The sequence below is a fragment of the Mustela lutreola genome, chromosome 5, assembly GCF_030435805.1.
Source record: "Mustela lutreola isolate mMusLut2 chromosome 5, mMusLut2.pri, whole genome shotgun sequence".
Classification (NCBI taxonomy): domain Eukaryota; kingdom Metazoa; phylum Chordata; class Mammalia; order Carnivora; family Mustelidae; genus Mustela; species Mustela lutreola.
Genome location: NC_081294.1, coordinates 85,420,423 through 85,437,417, shown reverse-complemented (window position 1 = coordinate 85,437,417; position 16,995 = coordinate 85,420,423). Strand labels below are relative to the sequence as shown.

Below are 16,995 nucleotides of genomic sequence, written 5' to 3'. Positions count from 1 at the left end.
GTGGACATCTCTAGGTTTCTTGTGAATATTTCTGGTATAGTCTTGTATTCTAATATAAAAGAATCTTCTAATCAAGTATGCCTGCTGTTCACATGTGTATACTTTGGGAATTTAGCCAGGTGATGAATTTGTTCATGGGTGCCTTTTTCTTCCACTCAGATGACAAGATTCTGCAGATCATTACAGAATTGATAAAAACAGAGAATCATAACTGAAACTGAAAGTCATGGTCAACTGCTTTAAAAATAAAGATGAAGAATCGCTTCTCGGCCTTTTGGCTAAGATCAAGTGTAAAAATAAAGATGAAGATACAGTCATGAAATTATGTGAAAATGGACCATCACATTAAGTATTTCAGTACTTAAAATGTTGGTACTAGCCATAACTTAAAGGTGACGGGAAAAAAAGCACATACTTTAAACATGTGTAATTTTCTAGTTCCTTTTTAATGATAATTATTTGCAATGTATTTAGCACTACATTTACAATAAATCCTTTGGTATCATCCATGCTTCATACATCATTATGTGCCTATGGGCAAGGCCTGTGTCTGTAGTATCTGTAACTTAGTGTCCTGATTCCCTGTGTATACACTTTATGCTCTACCAGTCCTTCTTATCTGGAGAGTTTAGACCTTTTCGACCCGCAAGAGAAAGTGCAAAAACTCCAAAACCAGTTGCAATTAAATTTCCTTGAAAAGAACAACTTCAGAATCAATTATTTAATATTTATAACCAAAATAGTATTAATAGATACACACTGTATGCAAAGATGTCTACTTCCTGCTAGACAATAGGCAGGAATGGCTAATGCTACTGTGAACCTTGGGATGGACGGCTTAACCATTTTCCTCCATCCTAAGTAAGCTTTGGTATCAATGCCCTTGAACCCTTTTTTGTACCCATAACTGAATTAGTAAAGTCAATTACTTTGAGATAGTAAAATATGCTTAGATCTTTTTCAAGGGTCTCAGTAGCTTTTGAAACAACATTCTGATTACATCGAGGAATTTTCCCTTCATTTCCAGTCAAGATTGTTGAAGAACTTCAAAAATAGACCTGTGTAGACCAGATAGCAGGAATTGTATCTGAAGGACGAAAGATTGGAATAGGAAACTAATCTAAGTGCTTGACTCTCTTAATAGGTACTCAGTATTTGTTGATGAAAGAATTAAAAAAAGCTATAATTTCCATTTTATGTGCACTTTATGTGGGAGTAAAAATAATACTTAGTAGTAATTATGTGCCTATGGGCAATAACTTTCTGCCTGCAGTGGGATAAGGGAGTTAGGAACAAAGAGTCAAATATGATTGCAGTTGGGAATCATCAGCTAGTGCCGTTAATAGAACTGGACATTGTCAGATCAAAGAGCTAGTTTGGGTGCTAAAGGAATTTCAGTTTGTAACATGGAGACAGAAATGTGGAGTCCTGAACTAATGTTTCCCATCACTAGGTGTGTGCAAGCTGGTGCCCAAATGGTTTTTATGTATTGATTTAATGCTTAGAACAACCTATGAGTAGGTAGTACATTATTCCCATTGTACAAATGAGCAGACAGGCACAGAGAAGTGAAGTAACTTGCCCAGATCAAACTGGCAGTAAGTGGCAGAGGCTTGATGGCTCTAGAACCATTTGAATTTCTGAAATGTAACTGTAGCCTTATTCCTTTGAAGTTGTCAAATAGTGGCATCAGGATTAGGGCCTTTGGGCTAGAGTTTTCCATAGGTTTATCATTGTTAAAGATGTGGGAGTGGAGAAAAGCACAGAAGGAGAGAGCAGCTGAAAGACACATGAGGTTAAAATCTTGCAGCGCTCCCTATTTCACAGTCTGTTCAGTCCTTTCCATCTCCCCAGCCATCCCTCCAACCCAGGTCATTGTCATCTTTCACCTACGTCACTGTAGTAATCACCAAACTGGGCTCTCCCCTCCCCATCCCTCTGTAATCCATTCTTCTCTACAACTGTAAGAATGAGCTTTTTAATTTTTATTTTTTACATTTTAATTCCAGTATATTTAACATACAGTGTTACATTAGTTCCAGGGGTATATGATATAGTGACTGAACAGCTCTGTACATTACTCAGTGCTCATCATGACAAGTGCTCATCATTCCCTGACCCACCTCCTCTGGGGTAACCATCAGGTTGGTTCTCTACAGTTAAGAATCTGTATTTTGATTTGTCTCTTTTTTCCCCTTGGTCCTTTGATTGTTTCCTTAAATTCCACCTAAGTGAAATCTCATGGTATTTGTCTTTCTCTGACATATTTCACTCAGCCTAATACCCTCTAGTTCCATCTATGGTGTTGCAGATGGCAGGCTTTCATTCTTTTATGGCTAAGTAATACCCCAAAATATACATATGTATCACACCTTTCTAAGAATGATCTTTGAAAGATACTTATCGTTTAGCTGATTTAAACCCTTTCTGGTCTCCCAGTGTCTTTCAAATAAAAACTCCTAACCATGACCTACAAAGTTCTGTTCCTCACTACCCTCCAACCTCCTCTCCTCCTCTCCCAAATTTCTCACAGTGCTCCAGCCACACCAGACTCCTTTTGAATCCTAGAAGATTCTAAGGGACTTTTTAAACATTTGCACTTGCTATTTTCTGCTGTAAAGTACTGCTTATGTTCTTTACCAAAAAGACCTTACCCTGCATCAGTGATAATCTCCACAGACCACCCTACATATTTCTTCACTGACCACCCTTCCTGAAGTCCATCTCCCCTTTTAATTATTCTCACCACACAGTACTCTTCTTAACATGAAATAACCACTTTTTGAGTTCTCCCACTAGACAATCCGCAGCACCACGGCTGTTTCACTCACTCATGTATACTGAGCACAGTGCCTGGCACATACAGGCATTCAGTCAATGTCTGCTAAATGAAGGAGTAACATGAGGGAGTAGAGAGGAAGGAGTTCAAATATGGCTGCAGTTTCTTGACAAAGTCAAGGAAGGAGAGTTTCTGGAAGCAAGAGTATTGTCAACAACTGTTATGGACTAAGACACCATAAAGAGATCAAACTTTAGAGAGCAGTTTGAATTAAGGGTGGGAAGGAAGGACATGGTCACAGACCTATACATTTGAAGACTGACTAGGATTCGCAGGACTCTGGGTATGGCTGACTCTAGAGAAAGGATACGCAACAGGAAAAAACACACAGAATCTGGAGGAATCTACACATAGACTCCCTACACATATTCAGCCTTTCTGCCCACAGATGCCCAGGTGAGACTTGGAGTCCACAAGTATTTTACTGGAGGCTGGTCACTTAGGCACAAAGACCAACACCATAACTATAAAAATTCCAGACTCCCAGAAGGAAAGCAGGTATTAAGTACCCCAAGCAGGCAAAACAGTGTTATCTGAAAAACATGGAATTTTCCAAAGCCAAGTGAACAGGCTCCAGTCAAGAGCCAACTGTGCAGGCAGGTCCTTCTAAAGAGAGCAATCTTGAGGCCTGCCATGTTAACTCTAATGCACGCAAAGCATATTTTTTAGGGAATGAATACAAACTAAAAGGTCAGTGCACCAAATAAGGAGTACTCTTTACAGATGTGATGAAGAAGCAGTTTAAGAAGTTGAATGAGATATTTTAGGATGGGAAGATTGGCACTAATTTACAGACAAAATAGAACCAGGAGACAGTAAGAATAATACTAGAATGCTCAACTCTCGATCACAGGATCTTGAGTTCAAGCCCAGCACTAGACATGGAACCTCCCTACAAATAGATATGTATATATATTTACATTGAATAATATTAGCATCTGAGGGAGCCCAAGAATGGACTAAAGAATATCAGGAACAAGCTGGAAAGGCTTTTTGGCTTTCTCAGCAATGAATGCTTAGGGGCTTGAGGAAATGAGCAGCTAAAATTGACCATGGGATCTTAGAATGAAAGAGACTGTCTCATTGAATTGTTGACCAAAAATGCTTACATAGAGGCAAACAGGGCCAGAAAAGAGGCCATGGACTAGGAAAATGGAGAGGCTGAGGAATTAGAGGTCAGGATCTAATCCCAATTCATTGTGAATAAAGTAAGGAGGCTGATTAAGGAAGAGAATTTGAGAATTTAAAATTTGAGATGTAGTTGTTGCAGTAATAACTAAACCTAATGCTGGTGGATAGCAAAATAAAGATGGTTATCACTGAAGGTAGGTTCAGAACACAGTAGGCCAGTACTTCTGTGCTATAATTATAATTATAATTATTGGGAAAGCAGGAAAGTGCCCTGCAACTTAATAGCAAAGATAATGAATAAATAAGCAAATGAATGAATGAGAGGATCACATGATAAAATGGCATGCTCTTCAGGTAAGAACATGTTGAATCCTGGTGGTGGGACAGGAATATGTCAACCTTTTCTCATTGAATCAATTCTTGCATTTAGAAGTACAACAGTCTATTAGGATTAGCTGGAAGCAAAGAAAACATTAAAGGAAAGCATATTTCCATTAAAAAATTTTTAAATTGAGCATGATGTGATAAGCACTGAGTAATAAAAGCTTTATTATATTTTTGTTTATTCCTGACAACAATCCTGAGAGGGAAGGGGTAATGTATTTCCAATTTACAAATAAGGAAATGGAGCCTAAGAAGCTAAATTTTCTAAGGTTACTCAGCTAGTGATGAAAAATGAAAAGATGACTGAAAAATAATCTGAGCAGTGTACTGACAAAGAGATAGGCATATATATCTTTGGAACAGAACTGAGAGTTCAGAAATAAGCCAACCTGTCTATGGAGAGCTGATTTTTAGTAAGTGTGCCAAGGCCATCAATGGGAAAAGAATAGCCTTTGCAAGAAATGGTACTGGGATAAATGGATATCCAGAGACAAAAGAATTAATTTGGAACTTTATCTTACATTATATACAAAAAGCTGCAAGTGCATGCCAAAGCTAAAAGTAAAAACACTAGTCCTTCAAAAGACACCACAAGGAAGTAAAAAGACAACCTGTGGAATGGAAGAAATTATTTGTAAATTATCTCTCTGATAAGGGACTTGTATCTAGAATATATAAAGAGCTGTTACAACTCAGCAGTAAAATGACAACCCAATTAAAAACTGAGCAAACTAGGAACAGAAGGAAATTCCTACAACATAATAAAGACCATATGTGAAAATCCCAGAGCTAAAATCATACGGAATGGTGAAAAACAAAGCTTTTACTCTAAGATCAGGAACAAGCAAGGATGCCCACTCTAATCTTTGTATTCAACATAATACTAGAAGATACTGGAAGTGCTAGCCAGAGCAAACTAGGCAAGAAAGAGAAATAAAAGGCATTTGAATCTGGGGCACCTGGGTGGCTCAGTGGGTTAAAGCCTCTACCTTCAGTTCAGATCATGATCCCAGGGTCCTGGGATTGAGCCCCGCATTGGGCTTTCTGCTCAGCAGGGAGCCTGCTTCCTCCTCTCTCTCTCTCTCTCTGCCTACCGTGATCTCTGTCAAATAAATTAATTTTTTTTAAAAAGACATTCAAATCAGAAAGGAAGAAGTAAAATTACCTGTTTGCAAGTGACATGTTTTATGTAGAAACACACACACACACACATTAGAAATAATAAATGAATTTAGAAAAGTTGTAGGATAAAAAATTAACATATAAAAATCAGTTGCATTTCTATACACTTAACAAAAAGAAAGTTAAGAAAACAATCCCATTTTCAAAGGCATAAAAAATAATTACTTAGGAAAAAGTTTAACCAAAGAGGCAGAAGATTTGTATACTAATAACGTTGCTAAAATAAAGATAACACAAAAGAAAATTAAATGCTCATGGATTGGAAGACTGAATATTTTTTAAATGTCTATACTACCCAAAATGGTCTGCAGATTTGATGCACTGCCTATAAATGTCCCAATGGTATTTTTTTCACAGAAATAGGAAAAACAATTCTAAAATTTATAATGGAACCACAAATGGCCCTGATTAGCCAATACAATCTTGAACAAAGCTGAAGGCCTCACACTTCCTGATTTTTAAACATTACGAAGCTATAGTAATCAAAATGAAGTGGTATTGGGATATCCAAGACAGACATATAAAACAACAGGACAGAATAGAGGACGCAGAAGGAAATCCACACTTACAGGGTCAGATGATCTTCAAAAGTGTGCCAAAACTAAGTATGGAGAGAATAGTCTCTTCAACAGAAGCTATTGAGAAATTGGATATCCATATGCAGAAAAATGAAACTGCACTCCTATCTTCTACCACACACAACAATCAAGTAAGAATAAAGACAGAATAAGATCTAAAACTGTAAAACTATTAAGAAAACTAGGGTAAAAATTCAAAGGATTCATTGGATAGGACACTAAAAGTACAGGCAAGAAAGCAAAGATACAGAGTAGGACTACATCAAATTAAAAAGTTTCTGTACAATGAAGGAAACAATAAAGAGATAAAAAGCTATCTATGGTATGGGTGATACCATACCATACCATACCATACCATATTTGCAAGCCATGTATCTCACAAGGAGTTAATCTCCAAAACCAGTAAATACTCCTACGACTCAATAACAAACCCCAAATACCCTGATTTTTAAAATGAGTAAAGGACTTGAATAAACATTTCTCCAAGGACAAAAAAATGGCTGACAGGTATATGAAAAGATGATCAACATTACTAACCATCAGGGAAATGTGAATCATAACCATAATGAGATACTCCCTCACCACTACAAAGATAACTAAAAAAGCAGACAGTTTCAAGTGTTGGGGAGAATCTGGAGAAAATGAACATCTCATACCTTGCTGGGGGAATATAAAAATCATGCAGCCACTTGGGAAAACAGTTTGGCAGTTCCTCAAAAAGTTAAATGAAGACAACGTATGACCCAGCAGAAATCCCATTTCTGACTATATACCCAAGAGAAATAAACACCTATGTCCATACAAAAAGCTGTACATGACCCCAAACGGCCAAAGCAACTTGAGAAGAATAAAGTGGGAAATATCAAGCTCTCAGGTTTCACACTCTACCACAAAGCTACAGTGATCAAAGCAGTATGGTACTGGCAAGAAAACGCTATAGATCAAAAGAATAGAATAGAGAGGCCAGAAATAAACCCACACTTACCAGATCAATTAATCTATGAGAAAAGAGGCAAGAATATGCAATGAGGAAAAGACAGTCTTTTCAGTAAATGGTTTTGGGAATACTAAACATGCAAAAGAATGAAAAGGGACCACTAATTTACATCATACACAAAAACACATTCAAGATGGATTAAAGACTTGAAGGGGGGAGAAGCAAGATGGCAGAAGAATAGGAGACCTAAATTTCATCTGGTCCCAGGAATTGAGCTAGATAGTTATCAAACCACTCTGAACACCTACAAACTCAAAAGGAGATCGAAGAGAAGAACAGCAATTTTAGGAACAGAAAAGCAACTACTTTCTGGAAGGTAGGGTGTGTGGAGAAGTGAAACCGAGGCAATATATAGAAAGATAGACCACAGGGGAGGGAGGGGCCAGCTCCTGGCAAGCGGTAAAACAGCAGAACACAAAGTTGGAACTTTGACAAGTCTGCCTCAAGGTGTCTGGGTGGCTCGGTTGGGTGACTGCCTTTGGCTCAGGTCATGATCCTGGAGTCCGGGGATTGAGTCCCACATCAGGCTCCTTGCTTAACGGGGAGTCTGCTTCTCTCTCTGACCTTCCCCTTCCCATGCTCTCTTTCATTCGCTTCCTCTCAATAAAATCTTTAAAAATTTAAAAAAAAAAAAGAAGAAGAAGAAGAAGTCTGCTCCACTGAGGGACATTGCTCCAGTGGCTAAGTAGGGGGTGGAATCCTAGATGAGTCAGTATGGTTTCAGGACCCTCGGGGGTCACAGAAAGACTGGGGGAGCCTGAGTGTGGCAGAGCTCCCAGGTATCAGAGCAGGAAGCCGACTGCAAAGACGGAGCCGAGGTGAGCTCTCAGCTTGGGGCTGCCATAAACCATGATCAGAGGCAAAGCTGGGGCACTACTCTTCAAGCAGGGACCCTAGAAGTGGCAGATCCAGGGCAACCCCCACCCTTCTTCTCCTGGGAGGAGTGGCACAGGAGTAAGTTGCAGGAATTGGCTGGGTTTGGAGACTCCAAATGGGGCCATGCGCCAGAGATAGAAACAAGCTGGGTAAGCATGGAGTATGGCCAGAGACCAGGGAGACTGGAGGGTTTGACTGCTTTTCTCTGAGGGCACACTGAGGAGTGGGGCCCCAACCTCTCAGCTCCTCCGGGACTGGAGATTGGGAGGCCACCATCTTCATTCCCATCCTCCAAAGCTACAGAAAACATTCAGGGAACAAAAACTCTGAGAGTGAGCCCAAGAGATTACTTAGCCTGGCACCTGGCAAAGGCAATTCTGTCTCAGGCAAAAACATTTGAGACTCACTGCAACAAGCCCCTCCCCCCAAAAGATCAGCAAGAACATCCAGCCAAGGCCAAGTTTACTGATCAATGAGAATTGCAAAACACCATGAGAATATAACACAAAGAATTCATGGCTTTTTCCCCATGATTCTTTAGTCTTTGGAATTTAAATTTTTTTAATTTTGGGGTTTTTTTCTTTTTAAAAAATTTTTTTCTTTCCTATTTTAACCTATTTTAACTATTTTATCAACACCTTTTTAAAAAACTCTTTTAATTGTCATTTTTATGGTCATATTCGATCCCTTCATTGTATTTAACCTTATTGTTTGTTTACATATAAGTTTTCCTTCTTTAAAATTTTGGGATGCAGTTTCTTCTAACAGACCAAAATATACCTTAAATCTTGCATATAGCCTTGTTCTGATCACATTCTCTCCCTTTTTATTCCTTTTTCAACCAACTGCTTATCAATTCCTTTTTTAAAATCTTTTTAAATTTTCATCTTTACAGTCATATTCCATCCCTTCATCATGTTTACCCTTATTTTTATATATTTTTTCTTTAAAATTTGGGAAGCAGTTTCTTCTAACATACCAAAATATACCCAACATCAAGTGTGTGGCTCTGTTCTATTCACCAGCCTAATCCTATTCTTTCTTCCCTATCTTCCCACCAACCCCCGCTGGTTTCAGGTCTCTTCTGATTTGGTTAGTGTATATTTTTCTGGGGTTGCTCTTACCCTTTTAGCATTTTGTTCTCTCATTCATCTATTCTTCTCTGGACAAAATGACAAGGAGGAAAATTCACTTCAAAAAAAAAAAAAAAAAAGAACAAGAGACAGTACCTACTGCTAGGGACCTTATGGACATTAATAAGATGTAGAACTAGAGTTCAGAATGATGGTTATAAAGATGCTAGCTGGGCTTGAAAAAAGCATAAACAATACTAGAGAATCCCTTTCTGGAGAAATAAAATCACTTCCTGGAGAAATAAAAGAACTAAAATCTAACCAAGTTGAAATAAAAGAAGCTATTAATGAGGTACAATAAAAAATGGTGGCTCTTACTGCTAGGATAAATGAGGCAGAAGAGAGATTTAGTGATATAGAAGACCAAATGATGGAGAATAAAGACGCTAAGAAAAAGATAAAAAACGAAGGATCACAAAGGGAGAATTTTAGGGATAAATGATACAGTAAGACAAAATAATATTAGAATAATTGGGATCCCAGAAGAAGAAGAAAGAGAGGAGCACAAGGTATATTGGAGCAAATTATCATGAGAATTTCCCTAACTGGGGAAAGAGAAGCACCAAAATTCAGGAGGCACAGAGAATCACCCTCAAAATCAGTAAAAACAGGTCAACACCCCATCATCTAATAGTAAAACTTACAAGTCTCAGAGACAAAGAGAAAATCCTGAAAGTAACTTGGGACAAAAGGTATGTAACCTACAAATGTAGAAATATTGGATTGGCAACAGACCTATCCACAGAGACCTGGCAGGCCAAAAAGAACTGGCATGGTATATTCAGAGCACTAAATGAGAAAAATATGCAGCCAAAAAGACTATATCCAGCTAGGCTGTCATTGAAAATAGAAGGAGAAATAAAAAACTTCCAGGACAAACAAAAACTAAAAGAATTTGCAAACACCAAACCAGCCCTACATTGAAAGGGGTCCTCTAAGCAAAGAGAGAACCTGAAAGTAACAGACCAGAAGGTAACAGAGACAGTACACAGTAACAGTCACCTTATAGGCAGTACAATGGCACTAAATTCATATATTTCAAGAGTTACCCTGAATGTAAAGGGGTTAAATGCCCTAATCAAAACACACAGGGTATCAGAATGAATAAAAAAACAAGACTCATCGATATGCTGTCTACAAGAAACTCATTTTAGATACATCCAGATTTAAAGTGAGGGTATGGAAAACAATTTGCCATGCTAATGGACATCAAAAGAAAGATGAGGTGGCAATCCTTTTATTAGATAAATTAGATTTTAAGCCAAAGATTATAATAAGAGATGAAGAAGGACACTATATCATACCTAAAGGGTTTGTCCAACAAGAAGTTCTAACAATTTTAAATATCTATGCCCCTAACATGAGAGCAGCCAATTATATAAACCAATTAATAACAAAACCAAAGAAACACATCAACAATAATACAATAATAGTTGGGGACTTTAATACCCCCCTCACTGAAATGGACAGATTATCTAAGTGAAAGATCAACAAGGAAATAAAGGCTTTAAATGACACACTGGACCAGATGGACATCACAGATATATTCAGAACATTCCATCCCAAAGCAACAGAATATACATTATTCTCCAATGCACAAGGAACATTGTCTAGAATAGATCACATCCTGGGCCACAAATCAGGTCTCCACTGGTACCGAAAGACTGGGATCATCCCCTGCATATTTTCAGAACACAATGCTTTGAAACTAGAACTCAACCACAAGAGGAAATTTGGAAAGAACCCAAATACGTGGAGGGTAAAGAGCATCCTACTAAAGAATGAATGGGTCAACCAGAAATTAAAGAAGAATTAGAAAGATTCATGGAAACAAATGAAAATGAAAACACAACTGTTCAAAATCTTTAAGACACAGCAAAGGCAGTCCTGAGAGGAAAGTATATAGCAATACAAGCCTTTCTCAAGAAACAAGAAAGGTCTCAAATACACACCCTAAGCCTAAACCTAAAGGAGCTGGAGAAAGAACAGCTAATAAAGCCTAAACCCAGCAGGAAAAGAGAAATAATAAAGATCAGAGCAGAAATCAATGAAACATAAACCAGAAGAAAAGTAGAACAGATCAATGAAACTAGGAGTTGGTTCTTTGAAAGAATTGATGAAATTGATAAAGCCCTGGCTAGACTTAGCAAAAAGAAAAGAGAAAGGACCCAAATTAATAAAATCATGAATGAAGGAAGAGAGATCACAGCCAACATCAAGAAATACAAACAATTATAAAAACATATTATGAGCAACTATATGCCAGCAAATTTGACAATCTGGAAGAAATGGATGCAGTCCTAGAAACAAATAAACTACCAAAATTGAACCAGAAAGAAAGGAAGAAATAGAAAACCTGAACAAACCCATAACCAGTAAGGAGATTGAAGCAGTCATTAAAAATCTCCCAACAGGGGCACCTGGGTAGCTCAGTGGGTTAAAGCCTCTGCCTTTGGCTCGGATCATGATCCCAGAGTCCTGGCTCTCTGCTCGGTGGGAAGCCTGCTTCTCAATCTCTCTCTGCCTGCCTCTGCCTACTTGTGATCTCTCTCTCTGTCAAATAAATAAATAAAATCTTTAAAAAAAAAAAATCTCCCAACAAATTAGACCCCTGGGCCAGACGGCTTCCCAGGGGAATTCTACCAAACATTTAAAGAAGAATTAATAATTATTCTCCTTAAACTGTCCCAAAGCATAGAAATGGAAGGAGAACTTCCAAACTCATTTTAGGAGGCCAGCATTACCTTGATCCCAAAACCAGAAAAGACCCCCACAAAAAGAAGTATTACAGACCAATCTCCCTGATGAACATGGATGCAAATATTCACACCAAAATACTAGCCAATAAGATCCAACAGTACCTTCAAAGGATTATTCACCATGAGCAAATGGGATTTATTTCTGGGCTGCAAGGTTGGTTCAACATCCACAAGTCAATCAATGTGATACAATACAATAATTTAAAAGAGAACAAGAACTATATGATACTCTCAATATATGCTGAAAAAGCATTTGACAAAGTACAGCATCCTTTCTTGATCAAAACTCTTCAAGTGTAGATATAGAGGGTACATACCTCAATATCATAAAAGTCATCTATGAAAAACCCACAGCAAATATCATTCTCAATGGGGGAAAACTGAGCTTTTTCCCTAAGGTCAGAAACACGGCAGGGATGTCCACTGTCACCACTGCTATTCAACATAGTACTAGAAGTCCTAGCTTCAGCAATAAGACAACAAAGAGAAATAAAAGGCATCAAAATTGGCAAAGAAGAAGTCAAACTCTCATTCTTCACAGATGATAAGATACTTTATGTGGAAAATGCAAAAGACTCCACTTCAAAACTGCTAGAATTCATACAGGAATTCAGCAAAGTGTCAAGATATAAAATCAATGCACAGAAATAGATGCATCTCTACACACCACCAACAAGACAGAAGAAAGAGAAATTAAGGGGTTGATCCCATTACAATTGCACCCAAAACCGTAAGATACCTAGGAATAAACCTAACCAAAGAGGCAAAGAATCTGTACTCAGAAAACTATAGAATACTCATGAAAAAAAACTGAGGAAGACATAAAGTAATGGAAGAGCGTTCTATGTTCATGGATTAGAAGAACAAATATTGTGAAAATGTCTATGCCACCCAGAGCAATCTACATATTTAAAGAAATCCCTATCAAAATACCACCAACATTTTTCAAAGAAAAGGAACAAATAATCCTAAAATTTATATTGAACCAGAAAAAACCCTGAATAGACAGAGGAATGTTGAAAAAGAAAAACAAAGTTGGCAGCACCACAATTCCAGAATTAAGCTCTGTTACAAAGCTGTAATCATCAAGACAGTATGGTACTGGCAGAAAAACACATAGATCAATGGAACAGAATAGACATCCCAGAAGTGGACCCTTAACTCTATGGCCAACTCATCTTCAACAAAGCAGGAAAGAATGTCCAATGGAAAAAGACAGTCTTTTCAATAAATGGTGTTGGGAAAATTGGACAGCCACATACAGAAGAATGAAACTGGACTCTTTCCTTACACCACACACAAAAATAGACTCCAGATGGATGAAAGACCTCAATGTGAGACAGGAATCCATCAAAATCCTTGAGGAGAACACAGGCAGCAACCTCTCTGATCTCAGCTGCAGCAACTTCCTCCTAGAAACATCGCCAAAGGCAAGGGAAGCAAGGGCAAAAATGAACTATTGGGATTTCATCAAGATTAAAAGCTTTTGCACAGCAAAGGAAACTCAACAAAACCAAAAGACAACTGAAAGAATGGGAGAAGATATTTGCAAATGACATATCAGATAAAGGGCTAGTATCCAAAATCTATAAAGAACTTATCAAACTCCACACCCAAAGAACAAATAATCCAATCAAGAGATGGTCAGAGGACATGAACAGACATTTCTGTAAGGAAGACAGCCAGATGGCCAACAGACACATGAAAAGATGCTCAATATCACTAGTCACCACAGAAGTGCAAACCAAAACCACAACAAAGTATCACCTCACACCTATCATATTGGCTAGTATCAAACAATTTAAAAAATAACAAGTATTGGCAAGGATATAGAGAAAAGGGAACACTCATACACTGTTGGTGGAAATGGCAGTTCTTGTAGCCAATAGGTAAAACAGTATGGAGGGTCCTCAAAAAATTAACACTATGACATAATTCAGCAGTTCCACATCTGGGTATTTACCTGAAGAAAACGAAAACACCATTTGAAGAGATATGTGCATCCCTCTGTTCACAGCAGCATTATTTGCAAAAGCCAAGATATGGAACCAACCTAAGTGTCTGTCATGAGTGAGAGTGGGTAAAGAACATGAGTACATGTACACACGATGGAATACTCAAAGCCATAAAAAAAAGAACAAGATGTTGCCATTCATGACAACATTTCACTTACATTTCATCGTAAGTGAAATAAGCCAAAGAGGATGACAAATACAATAGGATTTCAATGACCTATAAAGTCTAAAAAGCAAACAAAACAAAACAGAAAGAAACTCAAAGAAACAGGAAACAAACCATTGGTTACCACAAGGGGAAGGAGTTGGGAGGGCTATGGGGAAATACAGGAGGGTGATTAAGAGGTAAAAATTTATGGTTATAAATGTCAGGGAAATGCAATGTACGACATAGGGAATATAGTCAATAATATTGTAACAAGTTTGTACAGTGACACATGTTAACCATACTTATTCACGGGGTCATTTCATAATGTATAAACATATCAAGTCACTATGATAAATACCTGAAAATAGTAGCATCTTATGTATCAACTATACTTCAACTTTTTAAAAAAACCTGTGCATGCGTATACAACAGTATTATTCACAAAAGCCAAAAAGTGGAAACAATTCACTTCTATCAGCTGATAAATGAATTTTAAAAATTTGTCGATATGCTGTATCAATACAAAGGAATATAATTTGTCCATAAAAAGGAATGAGGTACTAAATGCATGCTAAAACCTGGATGAACCATAGAAACAAGCCAAATGAAAGAAGCAAATCACAAAAGACCACATATCACGTGTTTGTAAACACATTACAAACATAATTCTGTTTGTATAAAATAACCAGAATAGGCAAATTCATAAAAACAGAGAGTACACTAGTGGGTTCCATATGCTGGGTATAAAGGGGAATGGTGTTTCTTTCTGGGGAGATGCAAATGTTCCACAATTAGACTGTGATGGTTGTTACACAACCCTGAAAACCACTGAATCATACACTTCAACAGGGTAAATTTGTATGTTTTATTCAACATGGGGTTTGCATTTATGTATAATTTGTTTCATTTTAAGGAAGAATAAGTAACAGTGGTAAAGGATGAATTAAAGATAGAAAAAAGGCAAAAAGACAGGTCGGAAAGAAGCTACACTGCTGTTCTTTCAATAAGCACTTCCTAAGCACTCAGTGCCAGGCATGGAGCCATCAGTGTTCAGCATATTTACTGAGAGTTTCATAGATTGTGGTAGGTCTTGGCCATAGAGCAGTGAAAAAAAGGACATAAACTCTTCTTTCATGGATTCTGGTAGAAGGAGATGGATGATAAACCAGTCAAATCAACAGCATGTCAGTAAATATGGGAGAGAAGAGACAGGAGTACAGTGGTGGGGTGTAGAAATGAAGGATTTCAGTTTTAAATAGCATTACCAGGGAAGACTTGCCGAGATGGGGCGACAGAACAGAGCCTTGGAAAAGACATGGTTGATGAGAATTCCTAGTAGAGGAAGAAAATGGGTTGGTAGAGTCAAGGGTCTGTAAGTCAGCCAGTGGGGCTGGAATTAAGAGATCAAGGGAGAGGGCTTTGGGAAATGTCAGGGGTAAGACTGGCCAGATCATATGGGGCCTTGCATGCCACCATAAGGACTTTGGCTTTTATTTTAGGTGAAGTGAGAAGCCACTGGTCGGTTCTGAGCAAAAGAGTAAGATAAGACTTGGAAATTAGAAGAACCACACAGTCCACTGTGTAGAATAAATGGCAGAGGACAAGGGAGAAATTGGAAGATTCTTCAGGGGACTCCTGAAATCAGAGACGGTGGCAGCTGGGACCAGGATTGTAGCCCTGGATATGGGGAGTAACATCGATTCTAGAAGATACAGGTGATAGAATTTGCTCATGGCATGGGTGTGAGGTATGAAACACAGAGAAATTTCAAGGATGGCTGTCGAAAGAGCAGGTTTGGGAGTGAAAAACCTGGAGTCCTGGCACTACCCTATTATTCTCAACAGAATCCAAGCCCCAAAAGTGCACAGCAAACAGCTAACAGAATGAATGGGGTCTGAAAAGGGAGAGGTAAAAGTTGAACAAGAGCCAGGACACCGAGAAGGCTAGAAACACACTTAGAACAAGGAAAGGTTGGTATGAATTTTTAAAATATTGTCAGACAAGCATCTAGCTCTGAGTGATCACAAGGTACCTTTGGTCTTCACCCACCAGTAGAATATTATCCCATGACCAAGAATGAATCCATGTAATCCTAATCTGATGATGCTGGGGCTGTTAACTGATGGATGGTACAAACCCAGAGTCCTCCACCTTAAGTTCCCTACACAGCCAACAGCATGTATTTAAAAAAAGAAAGAAAGAAAAGCCACAGAAACTTCTTCTTCCACAACTTCAATCTTTTGTTAACATTCCCAAAAGGAAAAGGCGAAGTGATACTCCTTGTAAAACATTTAATGAAAAGAATAGTACTGAAGGTCTATTAAACAGGAGAGCATGAAAAGTGAAGAAGGTAAACCTCCCACCCAGCTCACCAATGTTAGAACCCACTGTAACCATCCTGTTCCTTCCAAGTCAATGCCTCCCACCCAGCTCCAGAGGGTCCCACTATTCTGACTTCTACCGCTATCAGTTTTGCCTTTGAGCTCAAGTGGTTAAGTCTTTTTACACATGGAGTTAAGTCTACCATCTTGCTATTTGTTTTCTAGTTGTCCTTTAAGTTCTTAGTTCCTTTTTCCATTCTATTCTGATTTCGACTGCATTAATCAAGTATTGTTCTTATTCCATTTATCTACTCTATTAACCTGTTTTGTATTATTCTTCTAGTGATTACCATAAAGCAGCATAGTGCCTGAAAATTCTACACTGATGAAAATGTTCTGTATCTCCTGTCTCCTGTGTGGTAGCCACTAGTCACATGTGGTTACTGAGCACTTGAGTATGGCTAATGTGACTAACGAAATCAATTTTTATTTTTATGTAATTTTAATTAATTTAAATATAAATAGCTATCCATGACCAGTAGCTAATATACTAGACAAGACATCTGAGATATTAAGTATGCATCTTTGCCTTCCTACATTCTATTTTAAACTATAACATTTACCACTTCCTG

At 38.0% G+C, this 16,995-nt stretch overlaps 1 protein-coding gene and 1 long non-coding RNA gene across 3 annotated transcripts in view; one reads left to right on the top strand and one right to left on the bottom strand.

Moving 5' to 3' along the window:
* DHX29 (DExH-box helicase 29) overlaps positions 1 to 505 on the top strand; it is a 59,089-nt gene extending 58,584 nt beyond the window's left edge. For both annotated transcript variants that reach the window (XM_059174997.1, XM_059174996.1), the window contains one exon: positions 160 to 505. In XM_059174997.1, the coding sequence (XP_059030980.1) occupies positions 160 to 215 (56 nt within the window). In that variant the 3' untranslated portion in view covers positions 216 to 505. The remainder of the gene's footprint in view (positions 1 to 159) is intronic.
* LOC131832238 (uncharacterized) overlaps positions 1 to 16,995 on the bottom strand; it is a 40,738-nt gene that overhangs the window by 9,068 nt on the left and 14,675 nt on the right. The window lies entirely within an intron of this gene.